At 45.2% G+C, this 13,337-nt stretch overlaps 1 protein-coding gene across 2 annotated transcripts; it reads right to left on the bottom strand.

Annotated features, from left to right (window-relative positions):
- Window positions 1-2,210: 2,210 nt before the first annotated feature.
- On the bottom strand, window positions 2,211-13,032 carry ZCCHC10 (zinc finger CCHC-type containing 10). Of its 2 annotated transcripts, XM_080353533.1 has the most exons (4): window positions 12,959-13,032; window positions 9,244-9,405; window positions 7,443-7,484; window positions 2,211-4,028 (listed from the first exon to the last, which is right to left on the bottom strand). In XM_080353533.1, the coding sequence occupies exons 1-4, from the start codon at window positions 12,997-12,999 to the stop codon at window positions 3,761-3,763; spliced, it is 513 nt and encodes a 170-aa protein (XP_080209659.1). In that variant the 5' UTR covers window positions 13,000-13,032; the 3' UTR covers window positions 2,211-3,760. The 2 variants fall into 2 exon arrangements, with proteins under 2 accessions (XP_080209659.1, XP_080209660.1); XM_080353534.1 differs by lacking the exon at window positions 9,244-9,405 and having other exon boundaries at window positions 12,959-13,004.
- Window positions 13,033-13,337: the final 305 nt, after the last annotated feature.

Below are 13,337 nucleotides of genomic sequence, written 5' to 3'. Positions count from 1 at the left end.
GTGACCCCTCCGAGCGGAAAGGCGGCGGGGGCGTGGCCGCGGTCCCGCCCCTCTCGCGTCACGTCACACCACCCCCCCCCTCCTAGCGCGCTGCGCCCCCTGGCGGCGGCGGGCGGCACCACGCGCGGCCCCGGAACCGCTGCAAACGGTTAAAGTCCCTAAAAACGCGGCTCCTCCGCGAGCCATTACGTACGGAAAGAAGAAACACCCTCCTCCTGCACATTAACGCATCTTTGATAACCTGAAACGTAATTAACTCTAAAACCGACAACCGTATTATATAAACATCTACGAACAAAAACTACTTCTTCCACTTCAGCTGATTTTGAACATAGTTCTACTTTAGACTCATATTTTAAAAGTAATACCTTATTATTTATTTGAAATATGTCAGTAAAGTACAGGAGAATGGCACAAAAACCCTGTACCGACCCACTGCACAAAGCCCCAGTGACAGTTTAAGCCCAGAGCCAAGCTCAAACCGTTTGGAACTGGTTTTAACTGGCAGCTCAACCTGAGTTTGTTGCGACACCAAAATGAGACCAACACAACAAAACGTGATCAAATTGGGTTGGAACCCCAAACTCCCTCAAAATTAAAAGCACCTCTAACTCCCCTCCTTGGTCTGGGCAAGGAGCTGCTTGGAGAAAGCAACGCTGCGCTGTACATAAAAAGGGCTATTTTTATTATTTCCCGTTCATTTCTGTTATCAGGTTTCAATGCTGTTTCTGGTTATGCTCTGCCAGTGGCATTTCCGATACACCAAATCTCAAAAGTCAAACTTAGACTCTGCCATTATGTTTTGTATTGCCTGTGTCCCCCCTACACCTCCCAATTAACACAATGAGGCTGGGAAATCCATCTCGGACACCACTGGTGTCTCAGCGTCTGGTTAAGGCAGAGCGGGATAAATTCAGGGGGTTTCAAACAAATGCTTTGAAAATGGGTCCCTGTATAACTTCATAAAGAAGATTAAGTTCATGTGGTTAAGATATATTGATTCACTTATTTAAAAATGAAATGCAGCTGATAGCAAAAGTCCTATTTATTAGGGACTCCTCCATAAAAACATAAATCAATCCATCGATTCACAAGAGACTGTGTGACATGACTTCATCAGGGGCACCCAAAACACAGGTTCTGACCATCAGATGCTTGATTTAGCACAGCCCTGGGCTGCCAGACCAGCTTGTCCCTCCCTCTTGCCGCTCTCCCACCAGTTCAGTGTTTCTCCTTGAAACACGATGCCTTTTCCTGGGGCTGTTTTTCTAGGAGGCTGCAGCAATTGCTTCCCTTCAATTACCAACAGTAGTTTCAGTTGTAATTAGAAGGATTAAAATGGAGGCTGTTCAGAGCTACACAGGTCTCATGTAACTGGCTCAGGAAATATAACAATTTCTACTTAGTTGGTGGGTTTTCTTTTTGTTGCGCTTTGTTCTGAATAATGATCTTTTGTACTTAACCTAGAGCCTTGGGAGACACTAATTAAAGAAATACCTTTCCCGTTGAAAACAAAAATCGAATCAAGCCATCCAGTAAGGTATCAAGATATGATCTAGTGAAAGATGAACTGGTGAGGCTCCTGACACGCTGGTTGGGTTTTACTCTGTAAAATAAGAATATGTAAAGACAAAATAAACAAAAAAGGCTATTAAAAACCCAACAAAAATATTGCATTTGAAATTCAACATTTAAAAAAAAAAAATCTGAGTACAGAGAGACTTATGGTTGGTCTCGGGCTTAATCAGCATTTGGCACCATCAGATATTGAGTGAAAGCAGAAATCCTTCTCTTTGGATCTCCACTCATGAGCCAACAGCGGATCAGAAATTAAATCAACATCTCCTTAGTATCATCTATAATTGCGTTACCTTATGGAGCTCCCACAGCAGAACCAACAGGCACAAGCGTTTCCTTTTGTCCTTGTGAATGGAGCCGATTTGTCCGACCGCGGACACCACACAAACCGCCCCGCTCCGTTAACGCCTCACTTCAGTATTTAGTAGCGCTCCAACCACCTTAAACTTCTCTCTTCTCGGCAGGGACAACTTAAAGTGGAGAATTAATATACTGGTGTGAAGCAACACCCTTCTGACCAAACCATCCACACACGGGCGCAGCAGCACTGAATAAATGAACGTACAAGATGGTCTGAGCAGCACAACTATATCACATTTGCATCAAGCGTGAACTTAGCAACTAGTGTTTAATAATTTATTAATTTTTCCCATTAAATGGTACATTCACTCAAGAATTCAACAATTTTCTGGTAGTTTTATTTACAGTCTGCAGAGTGTTCTGTAAAACAGTAATGATTACAGACTAAAACACACAACATAGATATTTTCAAACACTTAAATATGCACAGTTTATTCAAAAGTAATTCTAGACACTACTTTATCCATTAAAATATAAAAAATAGTTTAGTTACTATATTTTACCTAAGCCAAGATGTTTAAGAATTCTCCCACGTGTGACGCCCCCTCCCGCAAACCAGGGCACTCCAGAAATGAGCTTAAGAGACAGCATCACAGATCCAAATACCAATTAATGCCAACTGCTTTGACCCACCGAAAGAACAAATCGCTCTCCGTTTGCAACCAGCAATAATTGTTCTGCAGCACGTTTGGATTTTGCCTCTGTTGTGGTGGTTTTTGCACTGACTTCTCCCATGTCGGATTTTCACGGACACGTACACACAACTGCACACAGATCAGGGACAGGTTACACTGCAGACTGTAACGCCAGTGTGCCAAACGCCACCATCGCTAATCCTGCATCACACAACAAGTGCTTGCAAAAATATCAAGAGGGAAACACTTTCCTTTGGGACCTCTCTTTAAAGGAGACTCCTCCTATTACTGAGCATCCCATGAAAATAGCCTTTTTTCTATCTCCTTGAAAATAGAGCCCATTTTTGTTTGCTACTACTATTTCTCTGGTTTTACTGACTGTATTCTGTATGGAAATCTAATGGAGGTTGAAAAACACCCACTCAAGCCCTTCTCTCACTAGGATACACTGAATTTACAAAAAAAGGCACAAAATGAACCTCCTAAGCAGCATCAGTCCCAATTCTTGCCCTGCGCACTGCTCCCCCCTTCCAGACCCTGCTGCCAGAGACAGCCGGGACACACCACACACACCAGCTAAGGAACGGGCGAGTCCAAAAGCCTCAAGCCTCTCCACCATACACGTGGCATACTGATCATTAACAAATGAACACTATTTAAAGCTTTATGTTGCAGTTAAGACTGGTCCTGGAAGCGTCAGGAAAAGCCATCAGGAGAAAAAGCTCTGCAGGCTTGTTAAGGGTGGCAGTGACGCGGTGCCCTCGGGCTGGGCCAGCGCTGCCCAAGCTCGCCCGCTGCCGCTCCACGGGGCTCTCTATGTGTAAGTCAAGCTGTCAGCAGCGGAGCAGCAGCATATGATGCACGTTATGATCTGCAATAAAAAGCTTTTGCTTTCCAGCATGTAAACATCCAGGTTACTGGACCTCAGCTCATATAAACGAATCTGATGATAGATTTTTGAACTAAAAAAGTAAATTTTCCGTAAAAGGATAAATCACAAAAATACTCTCTCAGTAAGTCTCACGTGCCATTTAATACCTCTCATGTCCTATGAACAACTATGCAAAACATTTAGAAAGTTTTAGCAGTAGAAATGTTGACCAGTTAAACTGTTTGGCAACCATGTGCTCAAAACACCTTTGCAGAGCATTACCACTCACTCAACAACAGTTCCAGACTGTACCACGCTATTTCTTCTTCTTTTTCCTTGGTGGCTCATCATCAGAACTACTCTCTGTGCTGCTGCTGCTGCTGCTGGAGGAACTAGAATCCGACTCAAAATCTGAAGAAGAGGACGTGCTGCTCGAGGATGGAGAAGACGAGGAGGTAGAGGAGCTCTCGTCACTGTCGCTGTCATCGTCAGAGGAGGAGGTAGAAGAGTCGTCGCTGTCAGACGAGGAATCGCCAGCGGAACTGGCACTGCTGCTGCTGCTAGAGCTGGTCACGCTTCTGGATCTGGAAGGAAACAGACACAGATCAGAACAGGCGTGCTGCAGACAGCATTCCGTGCCGTGTTCTCCAGCTGTGCTACAAGCCGGACGTCAATTATCTGCTCTGAAAACCTCAGGTCTGACAATCCAAACAAATCCCTCCCACCCCTCCAATTCTGAACAAACACATTTTGGGCATTTGAGCCAAGTGCCACCACGTACACAAAGCAGAACAGGGCTGCAGAAAAAGGGTCATTTTGAAAGCTGGTGAGGATTTTGTTCACAGTGACTTGGCTAAATAGAAGAACAAGGCTGCAGGAAAAGCGTGAATGTCCCGTGCTGCCGAAGCCTTGGGGAAAATGAACTGGGACGAGTTGGTTCCCTGACACACCACAGCAATACGGAGTGAAATTCTGGCAATGTATAAGCTGGTGGAAGTTCCATCAGTGATTTCACAACTGTCAGAACTACACTCAATGGAAACCGTTCTTAGATGACTCCTGGCAAAAGAACCCAAAGTACTTGCGGTGACGGGACGCTCCTGTTTGCAGGCAGAGGAGAAGGGGTGGACACAGTCCATGACAAAGACGGAGTTAGGAACATAGGAACATACCAAAGGGGATTTCTGTACTCTCTGCATTTTGTTTTCCATTTTTAGCCCTTACTGAGGCTGTTGTTCTCAAGATCAAGGTCCCTGATTAAAGTAATACAAACTCCAAGAAAGTACAATTAAATTACCCCGCAGGTCTTTCTCCAAACAAAGCACAAAGGTACTAACTCACCCGACTTCCTGCCAAGTCAACCAAGCAGCACACAAAAAGACTAGATATAACAATGCAGAATCTGCTTTCCATTTGAAAATTAACATAGTAGTGTTTATCAGAGAGTCTGGTTAAACATAACAGCTCAGGAAACGGCTGTGGTAAGGCTGTTAGCAAAAGAGTGAAGTTTTGCATCATACCAGCCACGGTCACGTCAACTGACACGTCTGGATGTACGTAGGAGCTATAAACCACGGATGCTTTCCTTATACACCTGTGACGGTATTTCTCTGCACGCAGACACAGAGGCTGTTTATTAAAAACAAATCCGTAAGGGCTGCTTAAATACAGACTTAGTGCTGGTGGAAGAGTCTTAAGATAAGGAAAACAAACAAAACAATGGGATTAGTAGTTGGAAGTTTCATTAGATGTGGAGACCCATTTATATGGACAAGAATTGTTCAGAAAATCCCCTTAATGATAACTTTGACTGAACTTTCTTTTCCTCAACACCTTCCCTGGAATCCATAGAAGCAGCTCATAGACCTCCAATATTTAGGTGATAATCTGAAACGCACTCACAGAACTATCAGAATATAACAATACTGCTTCTCCCGGGGAAAGCAATAGCTACATCTATGAGAGAGAAAACAAGCAGATACTTGTTTTCAGGTGACGCAATATGTGCTCTGTTGGTAGTTACAGGGAGAGGATGGAGGTGGGAGCAAATAAAATTCACCGATTCCCCTTGTCCTAATTAGGTAATGTGACGGTCCAGGCGCTATGGATTGGTCAGCATAAGATTTTTGTCTCTACTAAACCACTTTAAAGTACAACATTTCTCCAGCAGATACGCGTTCACCCTTCTCTAAACAAGTTCACAAGCGGCAGTATCCTGTATGGTCCCACGTGCCAGTCGTGAACAACAGCTGCATTTTGTAACACTTGCTATCGCCCCTCAGACTTCCAGTCCTTTTAATTCTCCTGCAATCATCCAGCAGCCCCAGGGGATTTGAATCATGCTACTTGAATCAAATCTACAATTTTGGGCACAACCACAACTGGGTGCCCGAAGAAAGAAGGGCAGACAGGATTTTACCCTTCAGACAGGCAGATTTGTGTGTGATCCGAGCGTGAAGTGGTCTTTCAATCGATAATGCACACGTTGGGGGACGTGGGAACGTCGCAGTCCACGTGTCCCCAGCAGCTCCGTGTCACCTGAGGTCACAACTTCGTACAACAGCTGCTTCGCCTGTTCCTGTTTTTCTGGTTGAGCCTGTAGCTTATTACTGTTTATATCAAAACAAACACTATGTGAAAGGTCAGTGCTCACTGCTGCCAGCCCCTAACCTTTGCATTTTTTTCTCTTAATTTGGAACTTAATATATTCAACGGTAACACTTTGCTGAATTTTTTGCATTTAATTCTTCCTGTATCATAACAAATATATAAATACCAAATGTTCCAGAAATGAATCTGATATCGATGGATTCAGTGCTTGCATAAAAACAAGATAACAATTCTAACCTAGAAGAGTTTTAAAGTGTTAAAGAAGAAGCTCCCAAAGCACCCCCTCCCCATAAACCCTTCTGCTCTTTCAGTTTCACATTGGTTTAGAGCTCCAGCACCCTGAGAACCAGTCACCCCAGCGGAGGGCTGCGGCGCATGAGGAAGCTGAGGCAGAAGAGCTCTGACCCACCGCTTAGAAACCTGGTCATTTACCAGCTCACTAGTTCTAAGTAACTCCAGCAATAAATGGGCACTACTGAGAAAGGAGCCTTTGGGAAAACATCCTGATAGCAGAACTAAGACACTCTCCAAGCAGCACTCTGATAAAGCCCCATTCCGCAGGACAGCCTAAAAGAAAGGTGGTTTAAAATACTGCTGTGGCTTAAGTAATGACTGCCAAACCAAGCAAATGGCCTAGTGTTGAAAAACTTCTGAAAACTGGGTTTGGAAGATCAGATTTGGAGACAGAAGTCAACTAAATGCAAAGAGATGATGAGGCTGCTACTGCAGAGACATCAGCCACAAATCAAACTCACCATGATCAGCAGGAGCGTTACAGCCCAAAAGGGCTTTGCTACTAAAGACAGAAGTGAATTCCCAAGCAAAAGTTACAGCAAAGCGAAGCAGAAATAATGTCAAAAGGTAAAGAGCTCTTGGCTCACATTAGTGCTGGGGGAGAGGTTTGTTTCTTGGATTTTGTTTTGGTCTGGGACTGAGGGGGTTTGGTTTGGTTTTAGGGTTTGGGTTTTGGTGTTTTAGCAGCTTTATTTCATTCTCCAGACAGCGCTTTGGAGAGAGACAGCGGCTGTGGGAAAGGGATGGAAACAACAAAAGGGAGAGCAAGACAAGTAGGTGGAGCGATCACATGCTAGAAACCAGCTGTTTAAAATACACTTGATCAGCTTTGAGGCAGAAATAGGGAGATTTTTATTACTGAGGCAAGATCACGTGGAGGCAGAACCATCAGTAGGGAGAAAAGCAGAGGGCAACAAGATTGAGAGTTTTTGAGCAGGGAGGAGTAGCAATTTTCCAGATGTCTGTCACACGGATCACTGGGACAGGCCACAAGCAGCAACATCAACACTCTGTTTGCACTCCTGCCTTCCCCCAGCCCCTCCCGATCCCGCGCCACCCAAACAGTCACACAGCTCCTCAGCATCCCCACCTACCTCTTCTTCTTGCTCTTCCTTTCTGCAGCACTTTCTCCGGTGCTAATTAAGGGAGGAAAAAAAGCAACAGCCTTCATTAATGCAGGAGGAAAATCAAACTCAGCAGAGCTGAGTTTAATATTAGAAAACGAGTATCTCACCAGCAGAGAGCCACAGCACCCAAAGTTCACTCGCTATTCAAACCAGAACAACAATAATACACACAGATCAGGAAAGGAAAACACACCTGCAATTCCCCTCTAGTTTTCTGTGTTCCATGTGCACTACTCTTCATATGGGCAACAATGCTTTGGGCTGGGAAAAGCGGAGGAGATAAGGATACTAAAAATGTTCTGTGTTTCGCAATTTAGCAATAACCGAATTGACTGAAACAAAGGATAAAATACTGAATGATTCTGTAGCTTTCACCATGTATTTCTTTAAAGTACAAAAACACACAGAATGCATATTGATGCTTTCCAGCTATTAGTCTTTCAGCCTTCCATGTATTCACACACTCACAAAAAGTCCTTGCTAAGAAAATACTTTTTTTTGACCAGTCTTCACTTCTGGATTTTTTTTAAGAAAATCAAATTCTGTCAGTCAAACGTACCAGTCACACACTCTTCTTGATGCACTGAAATGCATGGTGAAAGCTACATAACAATTCAACGGTTTATCCGTTGTTTCAATCAATGTATATATTTCAATAGAAGTACTCAATGACATTCGTATACCAGAGAAATGAGATTTTTCCTTTTTTAAGTTGTCATATGCATGGTGTGGAAATATCGTAATTACACAGAAGAGTTTTCCACACTCCCCACAACCTCCTGCCAGAACGAGGAGGATTCGCTGATCTTCACATTCCAAACCAGATTATAATTCCTTTTGTATTGCTGAATACTGTTAACCTTTATATTATTAAAGCCTTATACCCTCACTACAGGTAACCAGGTGTTTCACAGGTAAGCGAAGTCACTGTGAATAAAGAGAATTAGATCCCAAAGTACCTTTTAGAAGATGGGACCTAATTCAGGATGTGACTGACCCGGCTGCAGTGGCACAGGTCTGTGCCTCCCTCTAGTGTTTAATGTATATATAAGTATAGGGGTTCACTGCTTGATGGAACTATCACTAATTCTCATTATTACTAATATACAACTGAGGGGGCCGATCCCCTGCAGATCACCAGGTCTCCTTCACGACTCCTGGTCGTTCTGCCTGAGGCACCCGCTGTCTTCAAAACCAGAAACAAGACTCGGGCTCCCTGGTTTGGTTCAGTGCAGCAACACCACTGAGGAATAAGCATTTCCTCACCTTTCCTTCCTTCCCAACTCCTACTCTAGGACAGGCAAGCACTGGGCTTTACTGGTGCCAGTAAGTGAAACCTCCATAATGTCCATAGGAATTGTGGGGTCAACACTGGGCAAACAGGAAGATCCTGGAACAACTGCTGAAATGAGTCAATGCTGAAAAATCTCGTATGTGGTTGTCAAAAGTAAATATTAACTTCATTAGACTCTGTTTGCCTTCTGGTTAATGATTCATTAGTAGATCTTTAAAGATGATTATATGAATGCTTTGAAGCAGGCCTGTAGGAGACCCGGTTTCTCTGCTCAGTTTAGATGAGCAGGTGCTCATGAACAACATTTCAGTTTTGTGGGACCTGAGTGTACACATTCTACCTGACACACAAACCAGCACTAACATTAAACAAGCATCACAGGAGCTGGAAGATGACAGAAAAGGGTCGATAACAGCATCTCTCCCACCCACCCACAAAATTACAAACTAGACGTTTTCATTCTGCCACTCTTACCTTTGTTGGAGTAGTAGTTGCTTTTCTCTCTCTTTAAGAATTTTCGCTAACTGAGCTGTCCTCGAAGGTCTGTGCAGGTATTTTCTCTTCCCTGTACATTCATATGTCCAATGTCCAAACTCTAAACATTTTTGACATCTCACATGCTGCTTGTTTGCCTCCCTATAAAAATGCAGAATTGCTTAAGTGACTGATTCTAAGGCTGTTCTACCTACTGAAAAAGCTGCTTTTAAATGATACAGATTCTTGGCAGTGTACGCAGTTATGATTACACCAGACATTCTTGGATGCTTTAGCTATTATATATCTTAAATCAGGACAAGAACAGCAACATCTGATACATACAGAACTTAGGCAAACATGCTTCCATTTACTAAAACATTCTCATTTCAACTATCTATAGCAGAGAACAAAAAAGACACTTTTCCTCTATTCCACAGCTTCATTCTACATCTTCTTTTGCTAAAGTAGCAAATGCTGAGTTACTGACCTCAACTGGCAACACCACACTCCCCAGCTGCACCCGAATTCCACATGTAGTTTAATCTCAGCTGCTGGTTAACCTATCTTGCAGTTTTCTCCCACACTGAAGATTCCATAACTTCCCACCCTGTCTGCGTATTGTAAACAACTTAAACATTTTGAACAATGCTACTACGACCATTCTGTCAGTGACCAAAGATTAATCCTATCACCAAAGTCACATTTGGATCAAACTCATTGGCGCAGCTTTTAGCACTACAGGTGAGAACTGTACAACAGCTATTGGGAATGATGACGCTGCACACACTTTATTATTATCCAATAATTGCACATGGTTCCAGCTTGCTTCAGGTACATAACTTAAATGATGCTTTAGAACACCGCTAGCAAAGAGCGGGTCATTTCCAAATCCCAGAATTTAACACTCAAGTACCAAACTGCCGAATTCTCACCGAGAGCCCAGGCCTCAGACAGAGATGCTCCTGGTTGTAGCTTAGTTGAATTTACTAAGATTCATTAAAGTCTGGCAGAAGGTTTATCATAAGAACAGCAATTTCTGATGACTTTGTACAATGTAAATCAAGCAAGACTTCACTTCCTCCCCTGCACCACCCAAGCACCTGAACTATCAGTGAGCATTTCCTAGCCGTATTTCAGTTTTCACACTATGGCAAAAGCCTTTCATCATTTTTAGTAGCCAGGTAGGACAGAAAACTCACCGCTTCATACGCTGGCTCTCACTCCACTATTCTGAGGCTGTTTTGTTATCTTCTCACAAACAGCCTCCTCCTCCTCAAACCAGGAAGCTCACACAGCAGCCAAGTGACTCACTCAAGGCCAGAATCACAAACGAGTTCTAGGGCCAGGGCTAAAATTAGGACTTTGTGGATCACATGCAGTTCATTGCAACTGCTGTCACTTATTTCCACCTTCTATCATTGTTTTCAAAACACCAACATCCTAATTTTTCAAGAGCAGCCCATCTAAACCATCTGAAGGTAACAGCCCTGGCTTAACAAGGAGGAGGCTCCAAGACTGTTCATTTAGTATTTAGACACTATCGAGGGACGGAGCAGTAGTGAGCAGCTTGCTCTCAAAAGGAGCGTGGAATTTCAAAGCAAGATGTGAACGGCTTCTCCTTCAACTCTAGTCCACACCTTTTGTGACAATCCTAAGGGAATCTACCACTTTCACAATGCAAAAAGTGTTTAGCTTCATTGTCCAGCCTTAGAAATACTGATCTAAATGAGCACTAGAAAACTAAACTTCCAGCCTATGCTGCACCATTAAGTCAGGCTTGAACAGGCAGCAGTATGTCTAGCAACGAACAAAAACCCCAACGCCTTTGCATGGTTCTTGTCTTACCCTGCACTCCGGCTCTGTCACAAGAGTTACACATAAGCAGAACAAGGACGCTCCCTCCACTTCACCAACACACAAAACCATGAAAAGCCAATGTTTTTCTGTCCCAAACCAGCACAGACCCGGCTCCACAAGAACAGAAAGGGAGTTTAAAGCAATGATAATATAACTCAGTAGTTCCGGGGCTTTAGCACTACTCCCGTGAGCAGGGCAGACAACTCTGCGTAAGCTAAAATGATACGGCTCGAGCCCTAAAAGCAAAATAATTACCAGGAAAACAGATCAGAATAGCTCAACAACTATAGATCTATAAACACCACACCAGCACCAACAAGGTTTAATACTAATGAAAAGCACAAGACTGAACTAAACCTTTAACATGGAACAATGACCACAACCTAGAAGCAAAAGCTGGAACCGTTCCTTGACTCACACAAAACAGCAACTTAAAAGAACAAGAATTCCATGAGGACTTTGAAATTCCAAGTTACTTTCCATGCAAAAATGGGGGGGGGGAACACAAAAAAAACCCCTAAACAATACAAAAGTAAAGAAAACACAGAAATCACCCATATTCTGTCCCACTCTTATGACCAGGCAAAAAAATCTGAACACACTCCAAGAACTGAAACATGAGAAATAAATTATACTAAGGAAGAAAAAAAAGCATGAAACTAATAGTAAAACAAACAAATAAACAAAAAAACAACCTAACACAAGTAAAACATTAAAATGGAACAGAGGCACCAACTTAACATACATAACCAAGCAAAAACATTGGCTCTTCCTCATTTCAGAGTTTTGCAATCAGATCCCTTTGGTATTGATAGAATTACTTGAACGCACTGTCCATATCTCAAGTAAAGGCCACTTGATTTCTTTTGGATTTTTCCCAGTCTCTTTTACGGTTGTGTCAATGTAACATAACCATAGAACTTGTTTTTTCTGAACTCTGTTCAAAGTTCGCGGCAAAGCTCAGTAAATGCCTGCACCACAAGATCTCACCCACTTCACTAAGCTACGGCAAGCCTGTAAAGTGGCCTTTTCCCAAAACCATGCTAACTAGCGCTAACACCTGAGCTCAAAGTCTGCAGAGTTCCTCTCCTTTTCCACAGCTCTGGGTTCATTCACATCATTTCACAGAATCCCTGAATGTCAGGGGTTGAAGGGCCCTGGAAAGCTCATCCAGTGCAATCCCCCCATGGAGCAGGAACACCCAGATGAGGTTACACAGGAAGGTGTCCAGGCGGGTTGGAATGTCTGCACAGAAGGAGACTCCACAACCCCCTGGGCAGCCTGGGCCAGGCTCTGCCACCCTCACCCCAACAAGTTGCTTCTCAAATTTAAGTGGAACCTTTTGTGTTCCAGTTTGGCCCCATTGCCCCTTATCCTGTTATTAGTTGTCACCGAGAAGAGCCTGGCTCCATCCTCCTGACACTCACCCTTTATATACTTATAAACATTAATGAGATCACCCCTTAGTCTCTTCTCCTCCAACTAAACAGCCCCAGCTCCCTCAGCCTGCAACGCTGTCCCCAGCCAGCTCAGCCCAGCCGGCCTTCGGGGCTCCTTCCTTACAGACGAGCAGTAACTGTGCCTGGGACACAGAGCAGCCGCGAAGAGGGGGCGAGGAGCCCCCAGACACACCTCGAGCCCCAGACACACCTCGAGCCCCAGACACACCTCGAGCCCCAGACACACCTCGAGCCCCAGACACCCCCGGCCGCGCCGCCCCAGGCCCTGCCCCAGGCCCTGCCCCGGGCCCGCTGCCCCAGCCCCCCCAGGGCGCTGCCCGCCAGGCTCCCCCCTCCCCAGCTGGCCCATGGAACCCCCCCGCCGCCCCGCGGCCCCTCCCGCCCGCCGCACTCACGCCTGTCTCCGCGCGATCAGCCTGTGCATGGGAGTCGCCATCTTAGCGGCCAGGCCGGGAAGTGAGGCGGGGCCGCGCGGCATGCCGGGCCATGGCGGCCGCCGCCTCCTCCCATTGGCGGCAGCGGCGGCCGCCACAGAGACGAAATTTCCCCCCGCGGCCAGAGGGGCCGCTCCGGCAGGGCTGTGCTTTCCGGCTCGTCTCGTCTCCTCCCGTGTTGTCATGGCAGCGGCGGGCGCGGGGTCGCGCTGTGGGGCCGCTTATGGCTCCGGGCCCTGGCGCCTCGTCGTCCCCGCGCTGTCCGCCTCGTCCCCGCGCTGTCCGCCTCGTCCCCGCGCTGTCCGCCTCGTCCCCGCGCTGTCCGCCTCGTCCCCGCGCT

The sequence above is a fragment of the Nesoenas mayeri genome (genome assembly GCF_963082525.1).
Source record: "Nesoenas mayeri genome assembly, chromosome: 14".
In the NCBI taxonomy this organism is placed as follows: domain Eukaryota; kingdom Metazoa; phylum Chordata; class Aves; order Columbiformes; family Columbidae; genus Nesoenas; species Nesoenas mayeri.
Note: the sequence above shows the minus strand (reverse complement) of the source record. Positions and strands in the feature narration are given on the sequence as shown.